Genomic DNA, 22,720 nt, shown 5'->3' with positions numbered 1-22,720 from the left:
CGATTATGCCTATTTTATCGATGAAAAAAACAGTCATTTAGTTAAGTATGGGAATAGCTGAGAATTGATTCCTATGGTGTTTGCCTGCTTTGAAGGTAGTTGGTTCTATGTTGAAGACTCCTGTGATGGTTTCCTTGTTGTAGGATGGTTTGGCTTTAGTGATTAGGCTTCTGCCAGTAACAGAGCCAATGTTTTGTTTTGGTGTGTTATGTTGTCCTTTGGTTTCGAGATAAAATCTTTGTTTTTTTTCCTACTGTTCAGCTACTTGATATCTGTGAACTAATGAGTCTTTTGTGGACATCTGTTTCATGGATCAAATCTCCATTTGGGAATGTGCGGCCTTGTTTACTTTCAGGGTTATATTGAGTGATTCTATGATGGTGTGATGTTGATTGTGGCTGTTAATACTGGTGGAGGATGATTTTATTAGCTGTGCCATCCTTCTGGTCTATAGTGTTCCGGGGAATGGCAACTAAGTGGAGGCATGAATTAGAAATCTAGTTAAATTGTGTTACCGTTGATGAGGGTTAATTGACATGTTTAATATTCCAAATGTTGAGAGGGTGAAACAATAGTTCCTTAATGTTCTTAGGTTACAAGTCTTCACTGAAGATTTGGTCCCCAATAATGATGTTGTGAATGGTGAATGGAAATGAAAGTGAAGCTTTCTCTGATTTCTTTTATATTTGTAGGATCCATATGGCTTTTACGTAAGATGGATTGTGATTGTCTTTGAGGTAACGAGCTTAAGAGGCGGGTGATGATCTCCACATAAGAAGGGTGTATGTCCAGCAACACTCATGGTGGACTGCAAGTTCTTCTCCTTTCTTGTGTCTTGCAGTTGATACATTGAACAGCATAGCCTGAGTGGATACATTTGCTATATGATAAAAGATACATAAACAGAAGTTGTGTTTACAATGTCCTTTGACATTTTTTCAGACCTTAAAGTTCTCAAACTGGCTAAAGCAAGAGAGGGTTGAACTCCCTCAGACTGAGCTTGCTCGAGCGCGCTGTGACAAGCATCTCAGAAGCGGTTGCTCCTCACGCTGCTCCCTGCCCTGGTATCATAGCGCTTACTGCCAGACTGATCATTGCATTTGATTCTAAGTGCGCACTGCTTGCTGCAAATAATTGTGCCTGATTATATCGTTTCCATAGCGCTTGACTGCTGGACTGCTGCTCATTTGTTAATCATATGTGCGCTGCTCGCTTTGCCTATTTTAATTTTGTGTGCCTGATTGTGCCGGTGCCACTGCCCATTTAAATCGCGATTTTCAGGTTGTGCCCCAATCTCGTGCTGTTTCACTTTTGGCTTGCTGCCATTTTGTTGTTTGTTTGTTGTGCCTCCCAGCCCAGCTCTCCACCCCGCTCCCGCCTCCCAGCTGCTCCTCCCTCCCACTGTAACTTAAGGCTCTACCAGATCTCTGTAGCGCTGTGACCGTCCTGACTTCTCAGGAGCAGTCGCTCTTCACGCTGCTCCCTGCCCTGGTATCGTAGCGCTTACTGCCAGACTGATCATTGCATTTGATTCCAAGTGCGCACTGCTTGCTGCAATTAATTGTGCCTGATTGTATCGTTTCCGTAGCACTTGACTGCTGGACTGCTGCTCATTTGTTAATCATCTGTGCGCTGCACGCTTTGCCTATTTTAATTTTTTGTGCCTGATTGTGCCAGTGCCACTGCCCATTTAAATCGCGATTTTCAGGTTGTGCCCCAATCTCGTCCTGTTTCACTTTTGGCTTGCTGCCATTTTGTTGGTTGTTTGTTGTGCCTCCCAGCCCGGCTCTCCACCCTGCTCCCACCTTCCAGCTGCTCCTCCCTCGCTCCGCCCCCTCCACTATCCACTTATGACAGATGCTTTTGCGCGCAGCGGTCGCGCCCCATGCGCGCCGAAGGTGCGCCAAACGTAAGCCCGTCTACGCCCGTCCGCGCCTGGACCGCGCCCAGCGCCAGACCCCCGGGCCCCAACAAAATCCACTCCTCCCGCATAACGTACAACGCTGCAACCCTTTCAGCCCTTAACCCCGGTCGACCACCAAACTGCCAACAAGCCGCCCCAGGACACACCCATGGACCCTTCACCTGCCACTCCTGCAAGTTCGACTGCATCAAGACCCATACCAAATCCACAAACTCCAAACGGAGCTCCGACACTAACCACCTCAAGTGCATCCTGCTCAACACCCGCTCGGTCCACAGACACGCCATTGAACTTTGCAACCTACTCGACACCACATCGCCGGACCCCGCCTTCCTTACAGAAACTTGGATGAACACCTCATCAACGCCCGACATCGCCATAGCCATCCCGGACGGCTACAAGATCATCCGAAAGGACCGCATCAACCAAACAGGAGGAGGAATCGCCATCGTTCATAAGAACACCATCCGCATCACAACCAGCTCCGATGACAATCTCACAACCGCCGAACACCTTCACTTCCAGATTCACACCGACCCTAAGACCACACTCAGAGGCACCCTCATCTATAGACCACCCGGACCCCGCACACAATTCAGCGAAGACATCACTGACTTCATCAGCCCTCACGCCCTCCCCTCCGAGGAATACATTCTACTGGGAGACCTCAACTTCCACCTGGAAAAGAACAATGACAGCAACACCACCACCCTCTTGGACAACCTCACCAATCTCGGACTCAAACAACTTGTTGACACCCCCACCCACTATGCCGGGCACACGCTCGACCCAATCTTCACCTCCAGCAAGCACATCTCCTTTAATCACACCACAGCTCTCCATTGGACGGACCACAGCTGCGTTCACTTCAACTACAAAAAGACTACGACCCACAACCACCCACAAGCAATTCCCCGGAGAAACTGGAACAAGATTACCACCGACCAGCTCTTCACATCGCTTCACCAAAACTCTCCTGCAAAATCATCGGACCCAAACCAAGCAGCCACCAACCTCACACAATGGATCACCCACAGCGCTGACGAATTAGCACCCTTGAAAAACCATCAAATCAAGCTAGGCAGCAAAAGAGCCCCCTGGTTTAATGATAACCTTAAGAAATCCAGGAAGACCTGTCGCACCCTCGAAAAAGCCTGGAAAAATAAAACAACCGCTGACAACCTAGCCACCTTCAAGAATGCTACCCGCAAACACCACCAACTGATCTGATCCACCAAGAAATCAGCATTCAAGGATCGACTCGACAACAACGCCCACAACAGCACAGAACTATTCAACATCGTCAAAGAGTTCACCAACCCCACCGCCGGCACCAACGGCATCACTCCCTCCCAAGACCTCTGCGACTCTCTAGCCTCGTTCTTCCACAACAAAATCGCCGACATACATAACAGCTTTGGAGCAGTCGACCCCACCCACCTCCGAACCAAAACCCCCCTCCAACAACCTTTGCGCCTGGAACCCAATTACCACTGAAGACACCATCCGCCTGATGAACTCCAACCACTCAGGATCGACAACCGACCCTTGCCCCCACCACATTTTCAACAAAGCAGACTCCATTATCGCACCCCACCTCCGTGACGTCATCAACTGCTCCCTCAACTCCGCTACCTTCCCGGAAAGCTGGAAACATGCCAAACTGAGCGCCCTCCTGAAGAAACCCACAGCAGACCCCACTGAACTTAAGAACTACCGCCCCATTTCGCTCCTCCCATTCCCCGCCAAAGTCATCGAGAAAGCCGTCAACAGTCAACTCGCCGCCTTCCTCAAATCCAACAAATCCCTTGACCCTTCACAGTCCGGCTTCCGAGCCAAACACAGCACCGAGACCGCCCTCATCGCAGCAACAGACGACATTCGAACTCTACTGGACAACGGAGAAACAGCTGCCCTCATCCTACTTGACCTCTCCGCAACCTTCGACACAGTCTGTCATAGCACCCTTATACAACGCCTCAGCAACGTCGGGATACAAGGAAAAGCACTGGACTGGATCATCTCGTTCCTCGCCGGAAGAACCCAGAGAGTCCGCCTCCCCCCTTTCACATCAGAAGCCACAAAGTCATCTGAGGCGTACCACAAGGATCATCACTCAGTCCCACCCTCTTCAACGTATACATGAGTCCCCTCGCATCCATTGGGCGCCAAACCAACCTCAACATTATCTCCTACGCAGACGACACCCAGCTGATCCTCTCCCTCACCAAAAACCCAAACACCGCCAAAACCAACCTACACGAAGGGATGAAAGAAGTAGCCGAGTGGATGAAGAACAGCCGTTTAAAATTGAACTCGGACAAAACGGAAGTCCTCATCTTAGGATCATCCCCCTCCACCTGGGACGCCTCATGGTGGCCACCGGCCCTGGGAACCGCACCCATACCAACGGACCATGCACGTAACCTGGGCTTCATTCTGGACTCCTCCCTCACGATGACCAGACAAGTCAACGCCGTCTCATCATCATGCTTCAACATCCTACGTATGCTCAAAAAGATCTTCCGTTGGATCCCCACCGAAACAAGAAAGACGGTCACCCATGCACTGGTCACAAGCCAACTGGACTATGGAAAAACGCTTTACGCCGGAACCACAGCCAAACTACAGAAAAATCTCCAACGCATCCAAAACGCCTCAGCCAGACTCATCCTAGACATCCCCCGCCAAGCTCACATTTCCCGGCACCTGAGAGACCTCCACTGGCTCCCCGTCAACAAGAGAATAACGTCCCGCCTCCTCACCCACGCACACAAAGCCCTCTACGACCTAGGACCCGAATACCTCAACACGCGCCTGTCCTTTTACACCCCCACCCGACAACTTCGATCGTCCAATCAAGCCCTCGCCGCAATTCCGCGCATCCAAAGATCCACCATGGGGGGGAAGTATCCTTCTCCTACTTAGCGGCCAAGACCTGGAACTCTCTCCCCACCCACCTCCGCCGTACACAGAACCACCTCTCCTTCAGAAAACAACTAAAAACTTGGATATTTGATAAGTAAAGCTCCCCCCTCCCTCAAGCGCCTTGAGACCCTCTGGGTGAGTAGTGCGCTATACAAATTTAAACTTGACTCAACTTGACTTGCTAAGGAGGCTGAAAAAGTCCAACTAGCCATTGAATGGGGTCTGAGATTCACTTTGTATAGGTTTTGCAGGACAGTACTCACACACAGGAAGTTTCGCTTGTTGTGAGTACCAATAAAAATGGATGCAGCAGATTTGACTGATGTACATGAGCATATAAACTCTACGGAAGCGAAGGGACATTATAAATGTTGTCCATTTTTCGTAAGGAGTGGTCACCAAATGTCTTGGTCCCAGTACAGCACACTGGCCGAGTGTTGTCAGAAGATACTCACTCTTCCAGGCCCTTACCTCGCACAGCACTTTTAGCAAAGAAGCTATCATGTTCGGTGGGCTCTCTTTGTGTTTATTTTTTCTCAGTTCTACCCAAATTCCACACTTGCTAGCAACAAGGCTTTTCATCACATGGGACTACTAATAGTAGGCATTGTTCTAATACAATAGATGCTAATCGAATGAAGAGCGATCCTGTGGCGACCTTCAATTGGTTTAAAATATTATACTACGATAAATATCAAAAAATACCGTTCAAATGTAGGTATTTCATACCCATACATTTTTACATTACAAATTTGTAAAGCAGGGTGTTCCCACCAAACATATCAGAAATCATTGTAAAGATTATTTTATGTAGTGACCTGCACACCCCTTCTGTACCAATATATAGTCAATGTTTTAACGGCCACTAGCTAGCACTTTCTCACAGAGGACACATTACTTTATTCTGATCTTGTTTAAGTGTTGAAACCTGACAATAATAGACTTCACTATTCTAAACAGGAAAACAACAGTACAGCCTCACTTCCTATTATGGCAAGCCGATGGGAATTGCTTTATAACATGAAATATATTCTGCAGTGAAATTTGTAAAAACATGTTGCCAGTTGAATTAATCAATGAAAGAAAATATTCAGGTAAACTGCATGCATACCGTTTTTTTCAAGCATAAATGGTACACGTTTTAGTTTTAATCTACCTTTTAAAACCTGTAAACCTTCAAACGTTTACTAATTCAAAGTGATAATGTACACATGTATAAATGAAGAAAAATGCAAAACAATTGCCGACCCCTAAGCACAGAATCCACCATGACGACTCTATACACAGACAACACACCTACCACACTTGTTTTTTTTTTTTTTTGCAGAGTTTTATATAGCACGAACTAGACCCGAACCGAATCAGAGCGCTTTTACATATCACCAGTTACGTTACATGAGGACACACATTCATTTTAGGCACGGGGAGATTAAGGGCCCGATGTAGGTAAAAGGGATTTTCCGAATTCAAAATACCGAGGCGGGCCGAATCGGTATTCTGAAATCGGAAAACGAGATGTAGCAAACAAACAGCGAAATAATACCGAATCGGTCGGCATCGGTAATGTGAATCGCTACGTACCGATTCGGCACGGACCGAATCGGAAAGTACCGAATCGCCTACCACCGAATCGGAAATAGCCGAGTCGGTAAAATCCGATTCGGCAATTACCGAATTGGAGGTATGAAAACACACCCATGGGCAAAAAGCCCATAGGAATGCATTGAAGAAACCGAATCGGTAAAATCCGAATCGGATGTTACCGATTCGTTAGAATCCGAATCGGTAAAATCCGATTCGGTAAAAGCCGATTCGGTAAAAGCCGATTCAGCCAATGAGGTGGATCCCCCCTCCCCCACCCAAACAGGGAGTGGCAACCCTGGCAGGTGCAGCTAATTAAGAACTTTCTGGAGAGCCAGCCTGAGCTGAACACTCACAGTTAGCAGCAGTGGGAGTAGGAGGTGGAGACCTGTTCAGATCAAGATGGCAAACCCTAGTGAGAGCCAGAAGTCTAGCCAGAAGAGGAAGCCAAAGTTCAGCAGCATCGAGCTGCAGGTGTTGGTTGAGGGGGTGGTGAGGGTGCACCGGCAGCTATTCGGGAAGCTGTCCATCAATGTGCCGGACAGCACCAAGAGGAGGCTCTGGAGTGAAATCGCCCAAAAGGTCAATGCTGTGGGTGTCACCCCCAGGTCCCTTGATGAGCTGAAGAAGCGCTTCTATGATATCCGCAGCCTGACCAAACGTAAGATGGCTGAGATCCAGAGGCAAGCTGGAGTGACAGGTGGAGGCAGTAACCCGGCGCCACCCCTCACAGAGCTGGAGGAACTGGTGTCCAGCACCATTGAGAGGGAGAGCGTGACCGGAATTGGGACCCTGGACAGCTCAGCCAGAGCCACAGCTACAGGTAAGAAGCATGCGCATCATGACACACCCTACCAGACACCTCCCCATTAGACACAATGCACAGCCAAACCCCAGCACAGTACTGTAACCAACATACAAGAGACAAGCATCATGGTATATGTAGTCAGCAGAAGTTACTCTAAAACTGCCGCAAATCCTGCCCTGGACCTGGGGGATGCTGGGGACAGTAGCAGCCGCAGCAGCCCGGCCAGCGCTGCGTCAGAGCCACGCAGGAGCACCAGGCGCTCCGCAGAAGCGGCAGGACATTCTGAAGGGGGCGAGGGACACCCCAGTGGGGCTGCCAAGCGCTCAAAGAAGTAGGCTTGCAAGGGCGGGTGAGGCAACCTGGACCTTAGACTTTTGTTTTCTTAGCTATTACACTTTTTTTTTGTTGCACATCAGTGCAGTAACTGTGTTGCAACAGTATTAAAATTTGCTTTTCACCACAACCATTTACGTGTCTGTGCATCTGTACTCACTCAGAAATAGTTTTTTGTAATCTCCTCACGTCTGTATCTGCCATCACTTGGCGTAGACACCCCAGCTGGCTGTGTTAGTGGCACAGCTTCGTCGTCGTCATGGTCCTCGTAGTCAGACAACTCCACCTCAGTGCCCTTTTTCACCGCAAGGTTGTGTAACATTGCACATACAGCTATGATCTTGCAGCAGGTGATGGGGGTACACTGCCTTGCACCTCCACTCTTGTGCAGGCATCTGAATCTACTTTTCCAGATGCCAAAGGTCCGTTCGACGACATTCCTTGTGCTTTTGTGGGCCCGGTTATACCTCCTTTGGCTGGGTGTGGAGGGGTTGAGGTAGGGGCCGGGGGTGAGTATGAATGAGCGGAGGGCATATGCACTGTCGCCTGGGAGGGAAAGGGGTAACATTACACACATGCATACATGTATTACACCTGGCTACTTTGTGTTATGGGGGTCTGATGATGTGTCTCACCTAGGAGGTATCCTTCACCAAATTCGCCAGCCATCAGCCGTGCATAGATGCCGCTCTGTTGGAATATATAGGAGTCGTGGGTACTCCCTGGGAATTTTGCTACCAGGTCTGTGATGGTGCACTTCGCATTGCAGATCACCTGCACGTTGATGGTGTGCGTAGACTTCCGATTGCGGTATATGTATTCTGTGTCCGCTGGTGGGCAAATCGGAATGTGCGTGCCATCTATGCAGCCAATGATTTGGGGAAATTGTGCCATCTGGTAGAAGTCAGCTTTAGTTTGTAGCAGTTCTGCGTGGGTTGCAGGGAAAGAGATGTATTGGTCCATCCTGTGTATCATGGCGTCAAGGAATGTGTGGAAGAACCTTGACAGGCTGCTCTGGGTCACCCCTCCTGCCGCTGCAACTCCACTTTGATAGCTGCCAGACGCAAGCAGGTGTAGGCTGCATAGCACCTGGACGTGTGCTGGGATGGCGTGTGCCCTTGGGGTGTGGTGGTCCAACAATGGTTTGAGGTCCCTGATGAGCTCAGGAATGGTGTCAGAGTCCAGCCTGTATCTCTGTAGGATCTCTGCCTCTGTGAGCATGAACAGGGTTATCCTCTGTCTGTAGACCTGTTCATTTCTTTGCCATTCCCTCTGTCCTTCCTGCTGTAACCGTAGCCGCCTCGCAATGACATAAAAAGCTGCCATCCTGCAAGTTGCAATGCATTTTGGGGCTGTTTTTATGGGTTGGAGTTGGTTACCACCTGATTGTAATCCATGGTAAATACCGAGTGAATTCTACCGATTTTGAGCCGAAATCGGTGTTTCTGTGCCTACCTACATCTCCCCATCTGTCCGAATCGGGGAATTTCCCGATCGGTGATTCCAACGAATCGGTAGGTTCTCCGATTCGGCTCATGTCCGAATCGGTGTATCTACCGATTCGGTACATGGACCGAATCGGATAATTTCCGATTCGGTGTCACTACCGATTCGGTACATGGACCGATTCGGTTATTTTCCGAATCGGTGTCACTACCGATTCGGTACATGGACCGATTCGGTGTTTGCATCCGATTCGGTGTGTTACCGATTCGTTACATATCCGATTTTTGGTATGTACGTATCGGATTCTTTTACATTCGGTACTCATTCCGATTCGGTTTTCGCTCCGATTTTGACTTTTTTCTTTGCCCTACATCTCAATGGCTGTATACCGATCGGTAAGGGCCCAAAATCGGTATTTTCGGCCGTTACCGATCAGTAACAGCCTACCTACATCTGGCCTTAAGTGATTTGCCCAGAATCACAGGAGGTTTAGGCGTCGTTACCGAGACTCGAACCCAGATCCCCAGGTCCGAGGTCGTAAGACAAAGTTGTGCTAGCTAATAAACCAAAATTAGCTGGTGGTGTCCTTAATGGAATGGACCACTAGCTAGAATTGACCCTGAAATCTTTTTACAATCTATGGGATACCAATAAATCCTAAATCTGGTAAATTGAAAGTCACATTGGTAATTGGTAATTCAATGAAAATAATGTGTTTGGAGTTTGCAAATGCAATCCTTGTAATTGGACACGAAATGTTTGCATTACTCTTCACACCTTTCAGTTTTAGGTGATTATCAGGTCACATGCTGTTATTGACTCAGACATTTTTTGCTATTTTCATTTGCTGTTCTCCTCTCAAGCATTTTCATGGAAGTATTTACACTTTGCCCTAGAGTGTAAACACAGAAAAACTGCAAACAACTGTAAATCAACTCTCATCATAGCTCATATTTCCATCTAGGCTTTGGCCACTATTAATGCAGCAAAGATGATAATCATAACCTGAAACTTGAAAAAGATGAGTTCATGTTACATACTATATACTGCAAGTGACTGTAAAAATGGTTCAACCATATGTTCAGATGGTACATTGGTCATTATTCACTCTAAGGGTTATCTATACAACAATAGCGTAGCACCAAGCGTATGGGAAAAAACATACAAATTGAAGACAGGAATGCATATTTCCCTAGTTAGGTATTATGTTGTGGTACATTCTTTACTCCTTGCTTGCTAGTAGGTGGAGACATGTTTAAAACTAAAACACTTGTTCTCTCGTTGCCATCCCACACCAGGTTTGCAATTTGATGTCTATGAAGGACAGATCACAGCACTACTTGGTCACAGCGGTGCTGGTAAAACAACTCTGCTGAATATTCTGAGTGGACTCTGCCCTCTTTCTGATGGTGAGGTGATGCTGGTCCAATGTGCACGCTGCTCTATCATCTCTTGTTTGTCAACATTGTTTCATACTCTTACACATTTTTCAAGCAGTTTAGGGAATTACAATCATAACATCTTACAAGCCAGTGCCACCAGCAGAGCAACAATATCTAGATGTCACTGGTTCTAATGTTTTTGAGTCAGCTGGCTTTAAACTGAATAAAATTATTATAAAAATAAAGCAAAAATTTTCAGGGAACTTCTTTTGTGCATTGTATCCTGGTTGGGGACTTCTACCACACTGGGTGGACCTGAACTGTGAGGGGTACTCTGCATGCCATTTTAGGATCGGATTATCTGAGGTGAGGGTACAGCTTGCAGTAACTGGTCAGGCACCTGATATTTTGCCAAACACTGAATTCTGTAACAATAAGTGGACTGTGAAATTCCTTATCTTTGGTAGGAAGAAGTATAGCAGTGGTTTTCTTAGTGTCTTTGGGCCAGATGTAGGTAGCCCAATACTGGCCGGTAACGGCCGAAATTGCCGAATTTCGTCCGTTACCGACTGGTATTTAGGGTTTGAGATGTAGGAAGCAGGTTTAAGGATTCGGGGCCCGATGTAGGTACCAAATACCGGTCGGAAACGGCCGATTTCGGCCGTTTCCGACCGGTATTTGGCCTACTGAGATGTAGGGGACCTTTTTTTGTCCGATTCGGTATTTTACCGATTCGGTAAAATTACCGAATCGCAAAAATACTGAATCGGTAATTTTACCGATTTTTTAAATTTGGGATGTAGGTGGGACTACTTTCAGTCCCACAGGCCCTTCAGATTCGGTATTTTAACACCCAATCCAATTGGGTATTAAAATACCGAATCCAGGTGTGCATGCACATGTGTGCATGCACACCTATGCCATGTGACAGACAGACATGCCCTTAGGGCATGTCTGTGTGCCACATGGCTCACATGCCTTTTTTTGGGGTGCTGGAGGGTGTCAAAGTGACACCCCCTGCACCCTTGCACAAATCGGTAATTACCGAATCGGTAATTACCGATTCGTTATGCCCATTGATTCCTATGGGCTTCAAGGCCCATAGGAAGCAATGGGGGATACCGAATCGGTATTTACAGAATCGGTAAATACCGAATCTTACAGATTCGGTATTTACCGAATCTGAAATACCTACATCTCCCCCCCTCTAATTTACCACTTCATAAATACCGATTCGGTATGATTCGGTATTTATGAAGTGGTAAATGTAGATTTACCTACATCGGGCCCTCGGTAATTTACCGAACGGTAATATAAAAGCGATTCGGTAAATTACTGAATCCTTAATGTGGGGAGAACTCAAGTGAGTGCATTTTTCATGTAAGGATTCGTTATTTACCACCAACTACAAGTTGATGGTAAATACCGAATACCTTTCAAAAAGCAATTATTTTCTTTTTTAAAAGTGCCATGTGGCAGACATACATGCCCTTAGGGCATGTATGTGTACCACATGTGTACCCATGCACTATTCAGAGGTGCAACAGGGTGTTAATGTGACACCCTGCCACCCTTGAAAATGCTCTCCTATTACCGATTCGGTATTTACCAAATCGGTAATAGTGAATGGCTTCCCATTCATTCTTATGGGCCTCCAGGCTCATAGGAATGAATGGGAATTACCGAATCGGTAAATACCGATTCTTAAATACCGAATATTACCAATTCGGTAATATTTACCGAATTTTTATCTATATACCATTTACAGATTCTGAAATACCGAATCGGTAAAATTCGGTATTTTAGAATTGGTAAATGTTGATTACCTACATATGGCCCATAATGTGGTCATGGTGGTAGCTTCCAAATTGTTGACGTGAGTTTTAAATGGCAGGCCACAGTCAAATCCAATGGCTAAATCCTGTGTGTGGGTGACTAGCATATTGCATGATCCCAGGGTTTATGACCTAGCAGTTACAATCTGCTTGGAATTACAGCAACTTGATTTTGGTATTTTAACTGATGAATTATTGCCAGATGGTTTGCATCCATTTTCCAAAGGCTTTGAAGCTTGCAGGCATTCGCCTAGTCTCTACTTTTACCAATTTATTTGACAGATGAGATGGGTCAGCATGCATCCGATAGTTTTGTAGATGTGGGTGAAAATTTTCAGTAAATTTGCTAAATGTGTTAGTAGTCTGAGTTTAAAGTTAAATGTATCGGTGAGAGTGCATCCAGCGCGCTACACATGTTTATGTTAAAGTGGAAGAGGCTTTCATTTTTAGACTTCAATACGCTAGAAATTTCAGTTTCCAATAAAGGAGATAAAACTAAAAAAGACATGATGACACAGTTTTGATGATGGTTATGAAAATTAACACATTCACGTTGGCTGAGCTTGCATACTAATTTGATTTTTATGAGATTGTGTTTGACGTGGTTCGGGGAGGGCTCTATACCCCAAGCAGCTGTATGACATTACAACGCATGCTTTTACCTCGCATGCCATTACAATGCAATTTTTTACCCCAACTTGCTATCGGGGTTGTGATGGATATTTGAATAGTATAATTTACTATTTCAACTCCAGTATGTGCAACAGTAGGGAAGGTGTTGGAGTTAAATCCAATACCTTATACCATCTACAGCAAGCCATTTTTGTTGTAATGGCACGTGGGATAAAAGCATGCATTGTAACGCAAGATTTGTAACTGTTGTTTCCCACCCCAAGCAGTTTACAAGTCCAATTATTAATTACCAATATTGCCTAGGAAAGATATTTCAGGTATAGTTGGATACACTTTTTATATGCTTAGCCTTGTATAAACATAGGATTCTGAAACTTCAGTACATATACAGAACAACAATGTTAGAGTTATTTTACCAGTACAAGCACTTTCTTAAGATTTATCAAGAGTTCCTAAGATTTTAAATCAAATCTGTATCACCAAATTTGATACACGTTCCATGGACTTTATACAAATCTTTCTATTAGTCTCATGGGGCTCAAATCTTTAGTGTTACCACTTCTTAAAATTTCCGTTAGTATGTTCTAATCTTCACATTATAGGCATATCAATATATTAAATTGTTCTGTAAGTATCGACTGCCATGAATAGTGCTCTGCTTACTCTTTTTTTCAGGAGTTGTATCCATTTACAATCATAGAGTATCAGAAATGGAGGATGCCCTGCAGACTGCAAAGACCACTGTTGGCTTTTGCCCACAATTTGACGTTAAATTTGATGCTCTAACTGTTAAAGAGAATCTGAGGCTTTTTGCTAATGTCAGAGGGATTCCATCGAAGGAGGTTGATCAAGAGGTATGTTCCCCCTCAATGGGTGTTATGCGAGATATACATTTAGCCAAACTTTTATGCTTTCACTCTATGGTGCATATCAATACGGTGCAGTGAATTCTCCTTGGGAACTCCTTTGTTAATCCCAGGTCTATTGTACTACCCCATTTTGAGTTTATAATGTCAAAACGAAGGACAAAATGCTGGTTTGAGAGTTGCTGGACCAGAATGTTGCACATTTTCCTTCATTTTGACCTTTTTCACTCACACAAATGTCTTCAGGTAGTAACTAGAGAAAATTGTCTGAGGAATGCCATGCGGAACATCATTACGAAGATCAGCATCTAAACACTCCTTGTCCCGGATGACAGTGCACCTGCAGCACTTCCAATGAGTAGTCAATGGTAGTAAATTACATTTAAAAAAATGCCATTTTGTAGTAATTTTCATTTGGACATATGTGTTGAGTTGACAGCGCACTACCTTCATTTGAGCCCTCATTATGATGCTGGTCAGACCGCACCCGACGTCTCATCACCATCTAGTGCTGCCGTCGACTGCCACATTAAGATGTGCAGAGGTTGGAGGCAGCATGCGAAGGGATCAACCGACGATACAAAAAAAGTAATCTCCTACAATGGGGCAGTGCCTGCTTAGGTTCCGCTGAAGGGATTATAATTTCCCTTTCAGGCAGCCTTTCAATGCCGGTCCCCATTGGAAGGATGTCAGAAATTGAATTTGTGGGCCCCTAGCAGGGCACCATCCCTCCACTGCCTTTGCTATGAGGCCTCCAAACATCCAAGCCCCGCATGCCATGCACCACATGGTGCCTGGCACATTGATGTTTGCATGCTGTGAAATTCCTAGGGATACTTCATTAACAATACTAAAACATGATCATATAAATTATCTAAAGCTTCATAGACATTTAGTCACAGAAAAAGACTACATAACATACTAGCTACAATCAATCATCCATTCACACATACCTCCTTCTAAGGATTTTTTTTATACATTGTCAGCATAATAAAATGATTAAATGTCTGGCCAAAAAGAATAGCACATAATGAATAATTAGAACATAACATCTCATGGATTTCTATAATTGTAGGGTGGTTTCCAAGAGGTCTCAACGCGCGTTTCGGCAGAGAACTGCCTTCCTCAGGCGTGCCACCTCCAATACAATTTTTCAGGTAAAGATGTCACAATAGTCTTACCAGCAGAGCTCAAGGTGGAAATATTGGCATATGAGAAATATGTTACAAGGTCACATACACTATGCACATGGCAATGCAATATAACATGAGGCTAGGCACGAAGGGGTGTAACACTTCCAAGTCCCTGAGTCCTACAGAGTTCTTATTGGTGATAGATGTTGAATTCAGTGAACTGCCATTCCCTAGGGTAGCATGGATTTAGTGGAATTAAAGTAAATCTTGTATAGAAAGAATCCTGACAGGCAGCTCAGTCTTCATGCAACAGCGACTGGTGAGAAGATGATTTGCAAGCACCGAATAAAGCATGGATGTTTGCAAACATCAATTTTTCCAATGCGGGTTGTGCTTTGGCCCTTGTCTGACATCGGCGCAAGCTCTCATAGAAGGGTGCATCCAAATTCATTGGTTGGAACTACTGACACGATTAGATGCACGTCCGATCAGCATCGTAATCAGGCCCTGAGTGTTAACTTATTGTTTAGTTTGAGTGCAACAGAAGCATTATAACTCTGTTGTACTAAATTGTTAACATTTCTCGATATATATTGTACTGGCTTATAAATACACAATGTTCACATTTACATGCCTTCAGTCTGTACCACAGCCTTCTGGAACATTAAGCATAGCAGACCCAAACTCTGTTTGCATTCTTTCTATCCATTTTAGAAGTTGACTGGTTCCTAAGTCTTATTGTTGATCACTGATTTAATATTTAATGTTTTTATAACTTTGTACTTTGCACACTATTTTAATTGTATTACTTTTTTCTGTTGTCTCTGGTCGCTATGTTAGCTTGGCAGCTCTGATGCTATGATTACTTTAGGTAATCTCCATTACTCTTAGTCCTACTCGTCCTCGACCCAGTCATCACACATGAGGTATTCCACAAGACAGGAAACAAAACAGGAAATGCTTTTTATACTCCACCCACCCTCCTGTCAGGTGCTATAACATACCTCACCACCAAAAGCACATCCTGACATACCAAGCACCAAAGGCCTGGAAAGGGAGGGCGGGTAGGAAGTATGACTGGGTCGTGGACGAGTAGGACTAAGAGTAATGGGGATTACCTAAAGTAATCATAGCATTACCTCTACGTCCCTCGTCCTCGACCCAGTCATCACACATGAGGCATACCAAAGCAACTCCCCACAAAGGCCTTTGGCATACCACAAACTGAAACAGACCAGACACCAAGGAGTGCAGCAAGTGAAATGTTTAATAACAAACAGAATCAGACAGAGGGGGTACCCCTACAGCTTGCAACACACCAGAACCAAAATTTGTCCGACCAGACAGAGCACAATTCAAGCGATAATGCTTCACAAAGGTGGACTCGGATGCAAAAGTCCCCGCCCGACAAATCTCATCAAGGGGAACCCCATGGAAAGCATCCCACGAAGCAGACACACCCCTGGTGGACCTCTCCTGAACCCCGAGGGGCATGGCAAATCAGAGCCCTGATAGGCCAATGAGATCACAGCTTTAATCCAGCGACCCAAAGTGAGACAGGAGGCAACCCCTTGTAGTGTAGTTCCTATTTTCCCTATACGCCGTGCGCATTAGAATAACATAAACAGCAGTGTAGACGTAGGACTGAGGTCATCTAGGTCTCTACTGACTATGTTAGACTTAATTTAGGTTTGCGCCAGCTAGCTCAGAGGTCACTGGAAACTTTCTTGACTGAATAGGAAGGGATCAGCTTCCCTGGCTCAGACAAGAAGGGATTCAGCTTCCGACAACCGCATACACATGACAACTTTGCTCCCTCAGAATAAAGTCAATCTCTAGAGTCGTGTGAAACAATAGACAGCTATTTCACTCAGTCAGATGTGCATTCTTAATTTCACCAGGGTGCAGAGACTAGAGAGACGGGCGTTTTCAATAAAAGGTATTATTTATTGAGTAGTCTTCCTTCTCATGCAAGAGAAATGAATTGCCACAATTGCAATACTTAATGTAAAGTAAAGTACGTACAGTAAAAGGAGTATTATGAAATAATACTGTAAAAGCATTGATATGGTTTCTTAGCCATAAGACACTTTAAAATGGATAAAATATATATACATATATACATAGGCTAACGTGCTCAACTGGTGCTTCTAAAATAAGCCTACCCCGGTGTACCTGACCTAAGCCTAATACGTGGGAAGGAGTAAGTAAGTAGCAGTTTAAGTTAAGTAGGTTTTTTGCCAAGAATCTGACTCAAGAATTCTCTCTAAGTGTTTAGTCAGCACTGTACCTTGGGAATAGAATGTAGGAGGTCTGGTATCTCTCTCTCAGGACTTGATATCCCAGTCACCCACAAGGGTAGGCTGGAAACGCCGGAGCTGGATTTTCTCGGCAGGAGAAAAGACAGCGTCTTTCTCAGCGCGTCAAAGAGGAGGGGCAGCGTCCGTGGGCTCTCCGCGTCTGTTGGGCTCTCGGCAAGTAGATTAGCTGCTCTGCTCCGAAACCACCACTGTGTGTTTGCTTAAGGCAACGTTGGTATGATTATACTGAAAGGTGCCAAGTTTGACGTAAGGTTTGGATATAAGACGTCAATAAAGATGTCACTAAGAACTCGCCATTCTTACAGTGCTCGCAGGAGTTCTATTACAAATCAAAACAAAGCAAGTGGGGATTTCCCAGGTTGCTGGAGGTTTGGTGTGTTGAAAGAACTTGTTGTGCTTTCTAGGAATCTAAGGATGTAGCTTTTGCCATGCCTTGGGCTGCAAGGGCGATTTACTGAAATATGGATCTGCTTCTTATGCCATTATAGGGATATCTATTGATTATAGCCGTGTAAGTGCATAAAATGGTAGTATTGATTCAGGTTCCTAGATAAAAACACTACACCCACTCCACGATTTTTTGTCCATCAATTGCTAAAAACTAAGCAATAAAGATGCATGTGTATTCCAACCCACCCCAAAATACATTTTTCATTCGAAATGTTGTATGCGAAATACACGGAAGATTATAGGTACTGCACGTTTTTAAGCAGTGTAATAATTCAAAAAAATGCATATATTTTTAGCTGAACGATTTGCGAAAATTACACATGAAATGTCTCTTAATTACAGAAAAGAAGGTCGAGACTATTTCATCACATATAAATGAGATTACTTGTAAGTGTGCTAGAGGCTGAGGTAATATATTGTCTCTAGAATTACCAAAAATAGAAGCTCTGTTCTTTATGAATAGCCCTACTGTAAGCAGAGTACATGTGCCAAAAAAAAAGGTAAATATTTTGGGATTTTGGAAAAAATAATTTCGTTTCAGAGGAAAAAATAGTTCCAAATGTTTTCAGTAGCTTCTGTTTTTCAAAGCTGAAGGCCGAATTCAGAGTTCAGGGGAACGCTGTGTGCCGGTTTGCTTAAAAGTTATTCTTTTGGTTCAGGGGAGAACATTACTTCAGATAGATGCGCAAAAAAACAGTCTACAGCTTCAGGTGAAAGTTCGACCATGGTTGAAAAGGTTGTAACTGGGCAGTCGTGAGAATGATTGCTTTCATTGGTGTCGGGATCAGCAATGCTCACAGAAGGTCGTACCTGGGTGATGTTGTTCTCATTTCTTGCTTCACTGCCACCACCTAATCGTAGTGGAGAAGTCTCAACGAATGCCGTCATCAGGATTGGTAACCGCTGGGGACAACACGATGCATGAGCCGTTACTGGACTTAGCAAAGTATCGATATCCATTGGTACTGCTGATTATAGTGTAAGACAGGTGTCCAACACGCATTCTTCTTCGCATAGCATATATCGAAGCACAGGTAAGATGCACTTCTGCCATATAGGTCTGAATGAAAGAAACCAGGTCATATTCAGATCTCTTAACCGGGCTAATCCAAGGACTTTAGTTATGCGGTCCCGGTAGAGTATTGCTAGGATTGTTTCTTCCATTGTTGCTGGAGTCATGTCTGCATTTTGGCTTGCCATATCGGAGCAGAAGGGTCAAAAATAAGATTCCTGCTACGAGTCCCAAAAGTAGTAGTAGGCCGCCAAAGACCGAACGGACAAAATTGGGAAAGATGCCCAGGACTGCTTCGAAGGGGATTAACAGTCCCGAAAAAATTGTCTTAAATACATTTGCGATACCACTGGCATCTGACATATTTAGGATTTGGCTTAGCATTTCTACGAAATGCATGGGGCAACTTCGAAATAGGCACTGTTGTCTGTAAAAGCACAGACTTCATTCTGCTTAAAGCATCAATTTCTATAGAAGAGATATTCAACGGAGGCCAAATCGTCACCTCGGTATCAGTAGGGACGATTGGATACAATGCTTGCATACAGCAAGTGACCATGGAACGAACGCTTACGAGATATGCTTTCTCTGGCACCATGCCACAACAGCTGTGGTCCGTTATTAGAACGTAACTCCAGTTAGAAAGTTGTCTAAAGAATGGCTCTATTTGTGTTGCAGCTGTGCCGTGCTGGTGGCATGAAAGGTTATTTGAAGTCCCCTCACAGGCCCCATGTAAATTAATACCTTGGCACAGAAGTATACCGCTCAGTGATCGTTTACAATTATTACCACTAAGAAATACATTCTGGTTTTTGTCACTATAACATGTATGTGTATAAGGTAATTTTTCAAAGATGACTTAATGTACCCTTTACCCAACTTTTCATACTGGCCTGCTGGTATATACTCTTGGCATTTTGTAAATTGGAAAGTTGTTATCGGAATTGTGATAATTCCGTATATTATCCATTCAATGACAGGTCTTTCTGACATTGTCAATGATAATCTCTCAAGTTTTTCAATGCTCAGAATCGTATAGTCTGCTCCTTTTTGTGCCAAACTGATTTGTCTATCAGTAAGGTTAAAGATAGAGAACAATGACGTTATGTTGATTAAACGCCAAGGCACATAGCCTGAACGCAGATTTTGCAACATCCAGCCTAGCTGTACAATAGAACATAATTGGGACTGACCGTGTTGTAACATTAGTAAGTCCTGATCTATTATATCTATAGCAGATGATACAATACTGTCCAGTGAATAGATTCTGGAGGACAGAGTCATTAACCCATTGTCCACAAAAGAAAGTGATTTTTCCAAATGAATACGATCAATTTCTCATATTTTCTCTGCAGTCTCAATTTGAGTCACTTTCCATGCTTCGTTGTATGCAGCGTATATACTGGCTGCTATGAAACGTTTTTGACGCTGTTTGCGTGGTCCCATTATGAAATCGCGCAAGTCAGCACCATCTTTAAGTAAAGTCAAGTGTTGCTTAACCCCTTCGATGCTAGTGACAAAGCCAGCTCGTCATGGGCGTTACCTGCACTGCGTGCATGACGAGCTGGCTTTGTCACGTAAGGCTCTATTTTTAAATTTCAGCGCACAGAGGGAAAACCCGCTAGCGCGCATGTAGTTAATTTCTGCCAGTGTGGATGTTTGTAGCCATTCAAGGCAGAGTTTCCCTACACTGTATGTTGTTACTATCCCTGTATGTTGTCTCTCGGAGTATCTAGGGTCTGGTCTGGTCATTTTTAACCCCTGTATTTTGTTCAGGAATCTATCTTGACATTTATTTGTGTCTGTTGACCAGATCAACCACTTTTTCCAATCAGGATGTGTTCTGTTTTGATCTAAAATTTGGGATATGTCTATCTCAATATCTGTGGTTGTATTATCAGGTATTGGCTTTGGAATAGACTGTTTGTTTAAGTCTTTGATCTTGGCCATGCCAAGACAGGTTGTTTGTTGAATGGTGTCATTCAAGAACATTATTTTTTCTGGGATCATGCAGGCTCGAAATAATGCTTCTAGGCCTTGTACCTGCCACTCTTTTATACCCCAGATGGTTTTTGTTTCAATGTTAGTTTTCCAGAAATCAAAACCAAATGTAATCATTTTCTCATAAAATGTTTCCGAATAAATCAATTTAGTATTTGTCAGCATGTTTTTTGTCCCTGTTTTATCTAACAGTTTGTAATAAAATGTTTCTGCATCACTTGTGTTAAACCCTGAGAAGTATGTGAATTTCTCATAGAATGTTTTTGAACTGCTTTTAGGTGGAGTTTCACAATGTTCCCATTGATTATATTTAAAAACATTTCTAGGTTGAGCAGATTTATGAAAGTAGTGGTGTGCATAGTGGTTATAGCAATACATCTGTTCATAGTTCGATGAACCCTGTAAATCATCATGTTCTGTAAGTTTTGCTGACATTACTAAATCTGACATCATATTATTTATGCTTTCAAAGTCCCAATCATCAGAGAATGTACTTGGTTTCACAAAGTCACTTAATGAAACCTTGAACTGGTGAGGATATTTCAAGAGTTCAACCGGACCATAGATTTCGTAATCCGTATTGTCCCAAATTACCCCCCCCCCCCCCGGGTATTGGAATGGCTGTGACATTCACTGATGACAGTTCTCTTTTCTCGATCTGAGATGACTTGTGTGGCTTTAGGACCAAGTTGATGTTCTGACTTGCTGTGTCCATTGTACTATATTTTCCCTCAATTAATTTACCCAAACAAAGTACCATGGTGAGCCAGATCAGGAGGAAAAGTACACCGAACACAATCCAAAATTCTAACCATGGAGAAATAAGATAAGTTTCTTTGAGTTGATGAAAGAGTTCTGTTGCTTTGTCTTTAAAAGTCTTTGTTGCTGGTGTTACTTCAGGGTCGCTTTGATCTTCAGAAAAGTTATCGAAATTGATGAAGTAGCCTGATGCAGTTCTGTCAATTGTTGGAATTGCTTTTTCAATTTGTCTTTCATTAGCACAGTCTGAGGCTACATCGTTGTAGACTGGTGTTTCCTGACAAACTGTTTCAATTTGGGTTTCAAGAGGCACAAGTTCCATGGCATTGTTGCATAGTCCTTTTGTATTCACTGCAGGTTTATAAAATGTGATTAGTCTCTCAGTTTGAACCTCTTGGATAGTAGCAAATGTTGGTATTCTGCTATTTCTTGGGAGTCCACTGGGCCGACTACTTATTATTGGCCACATTATTGTGGTTTTACCAGGTCGATGGATACAACTCGGTTCTCCTTTTTACCAGCAAGGGGCGGTAGCACAACTGATCTCGTTCCGTTGACTGCTAAGACAGGTACTGCTTTTGTGTGAGAAGGCCCAAATTCCTTCTTCACCGCTATTTTCTCTCTGACCAGATCCCCAATCTTTGGAATACAGACAGGTCTTGCTGGGACAGGTGGTGTGCCTTCAGTGGTTGTTGGCTGCTGTTTTAACTTTATGTTGCTCAGGGCTTTTCTTGTTTCATTTAAGTCCTGTAAAACAGCCAAACGATCTTTGATGTCAAAGCATTTTTTCTTATCTTCTACCACTGAAGTTAGACTATCTAAATCCTGAATGTATATACATTCCAGTTCCGAACAATAGTTTGTACGGGCTGAAACCTTTTAGAGAATTTCTTGGCAGATTATTAAGACTACGTTGGACACTTGTTAAATGCTGGACCCACCCATCACCCGAACCTAGTACCTTTGCCGTTATAGATTGCTTTATGTCTCGGTTTTTTCTTTCCACAATCCCGTTTCCCTCAGGATGGAAGGGACAAGAGTACCGCAACCCAATGCCCATGCTGGTCATGGTCTCCTTATAAGCTCGAGAGCTAAAAGCAGGACCCTGGTCAGAATTAAGCATGGCAATTGCGTATGTGCCGATAAAGATTCACAAATCTTTTATAACAGTTCTGGCGTCAGCCGAGCGCTGGGGCCACATCTTTAAGTGAATATAGTCTAAAAAAGGAATTAATAGGACGCTGGATTTTATGTATAGATAGCCTTATGCTAACTACAGAAATAGCCATGGCAATACTTTGGTTGGCT

At 44.1% G+C, this 22,720-nt stretch overlaps 1 protein-coding gene across 1 annotated transcript in view; it reads left to right on the top strand.

Moving 5' to 3' along the window:
* The window catches only part of LOC147702336 (ATP-binding cassette sub-family A member 10-like), a 1,673,715-nt gene that overhangs the window by 565,694 nt on the left and 1,085,301 nt on the right, over positions 1-22,720 (top strand). Inside the window, exons 12-13 of the mRNA XM_086930968.1 lie at positions 10,319-10,429; positions 13,546-13,724. Coding sequence (XP_086787094.1) covers positions 10,319-10,429; positions 13,546-13,724 — 290 coding nt within the window. The remainder of the gene's footprint in view (positions 1-10,318; positions 10,430-13,545; positions 13,725-22,720) is intronic.

This window comes from Lissotriton vulgaris, chromosome 7 (genome assembly GCF_964263255.1).
Source record: "Lissotriton vulgaris chromosome 7, aLisVul1.2, whole genome shotgun sequence".
NCBI classification, from domain to species: Eukaryota; Metazoa; Chordata; class Amphibia; order Caudata; family Salamandridae; genus Lissotriton; species Lissotriton vulgaris.
This window is presented reverse-complemented; position numbering and strand designations above follow the sequence as displayed.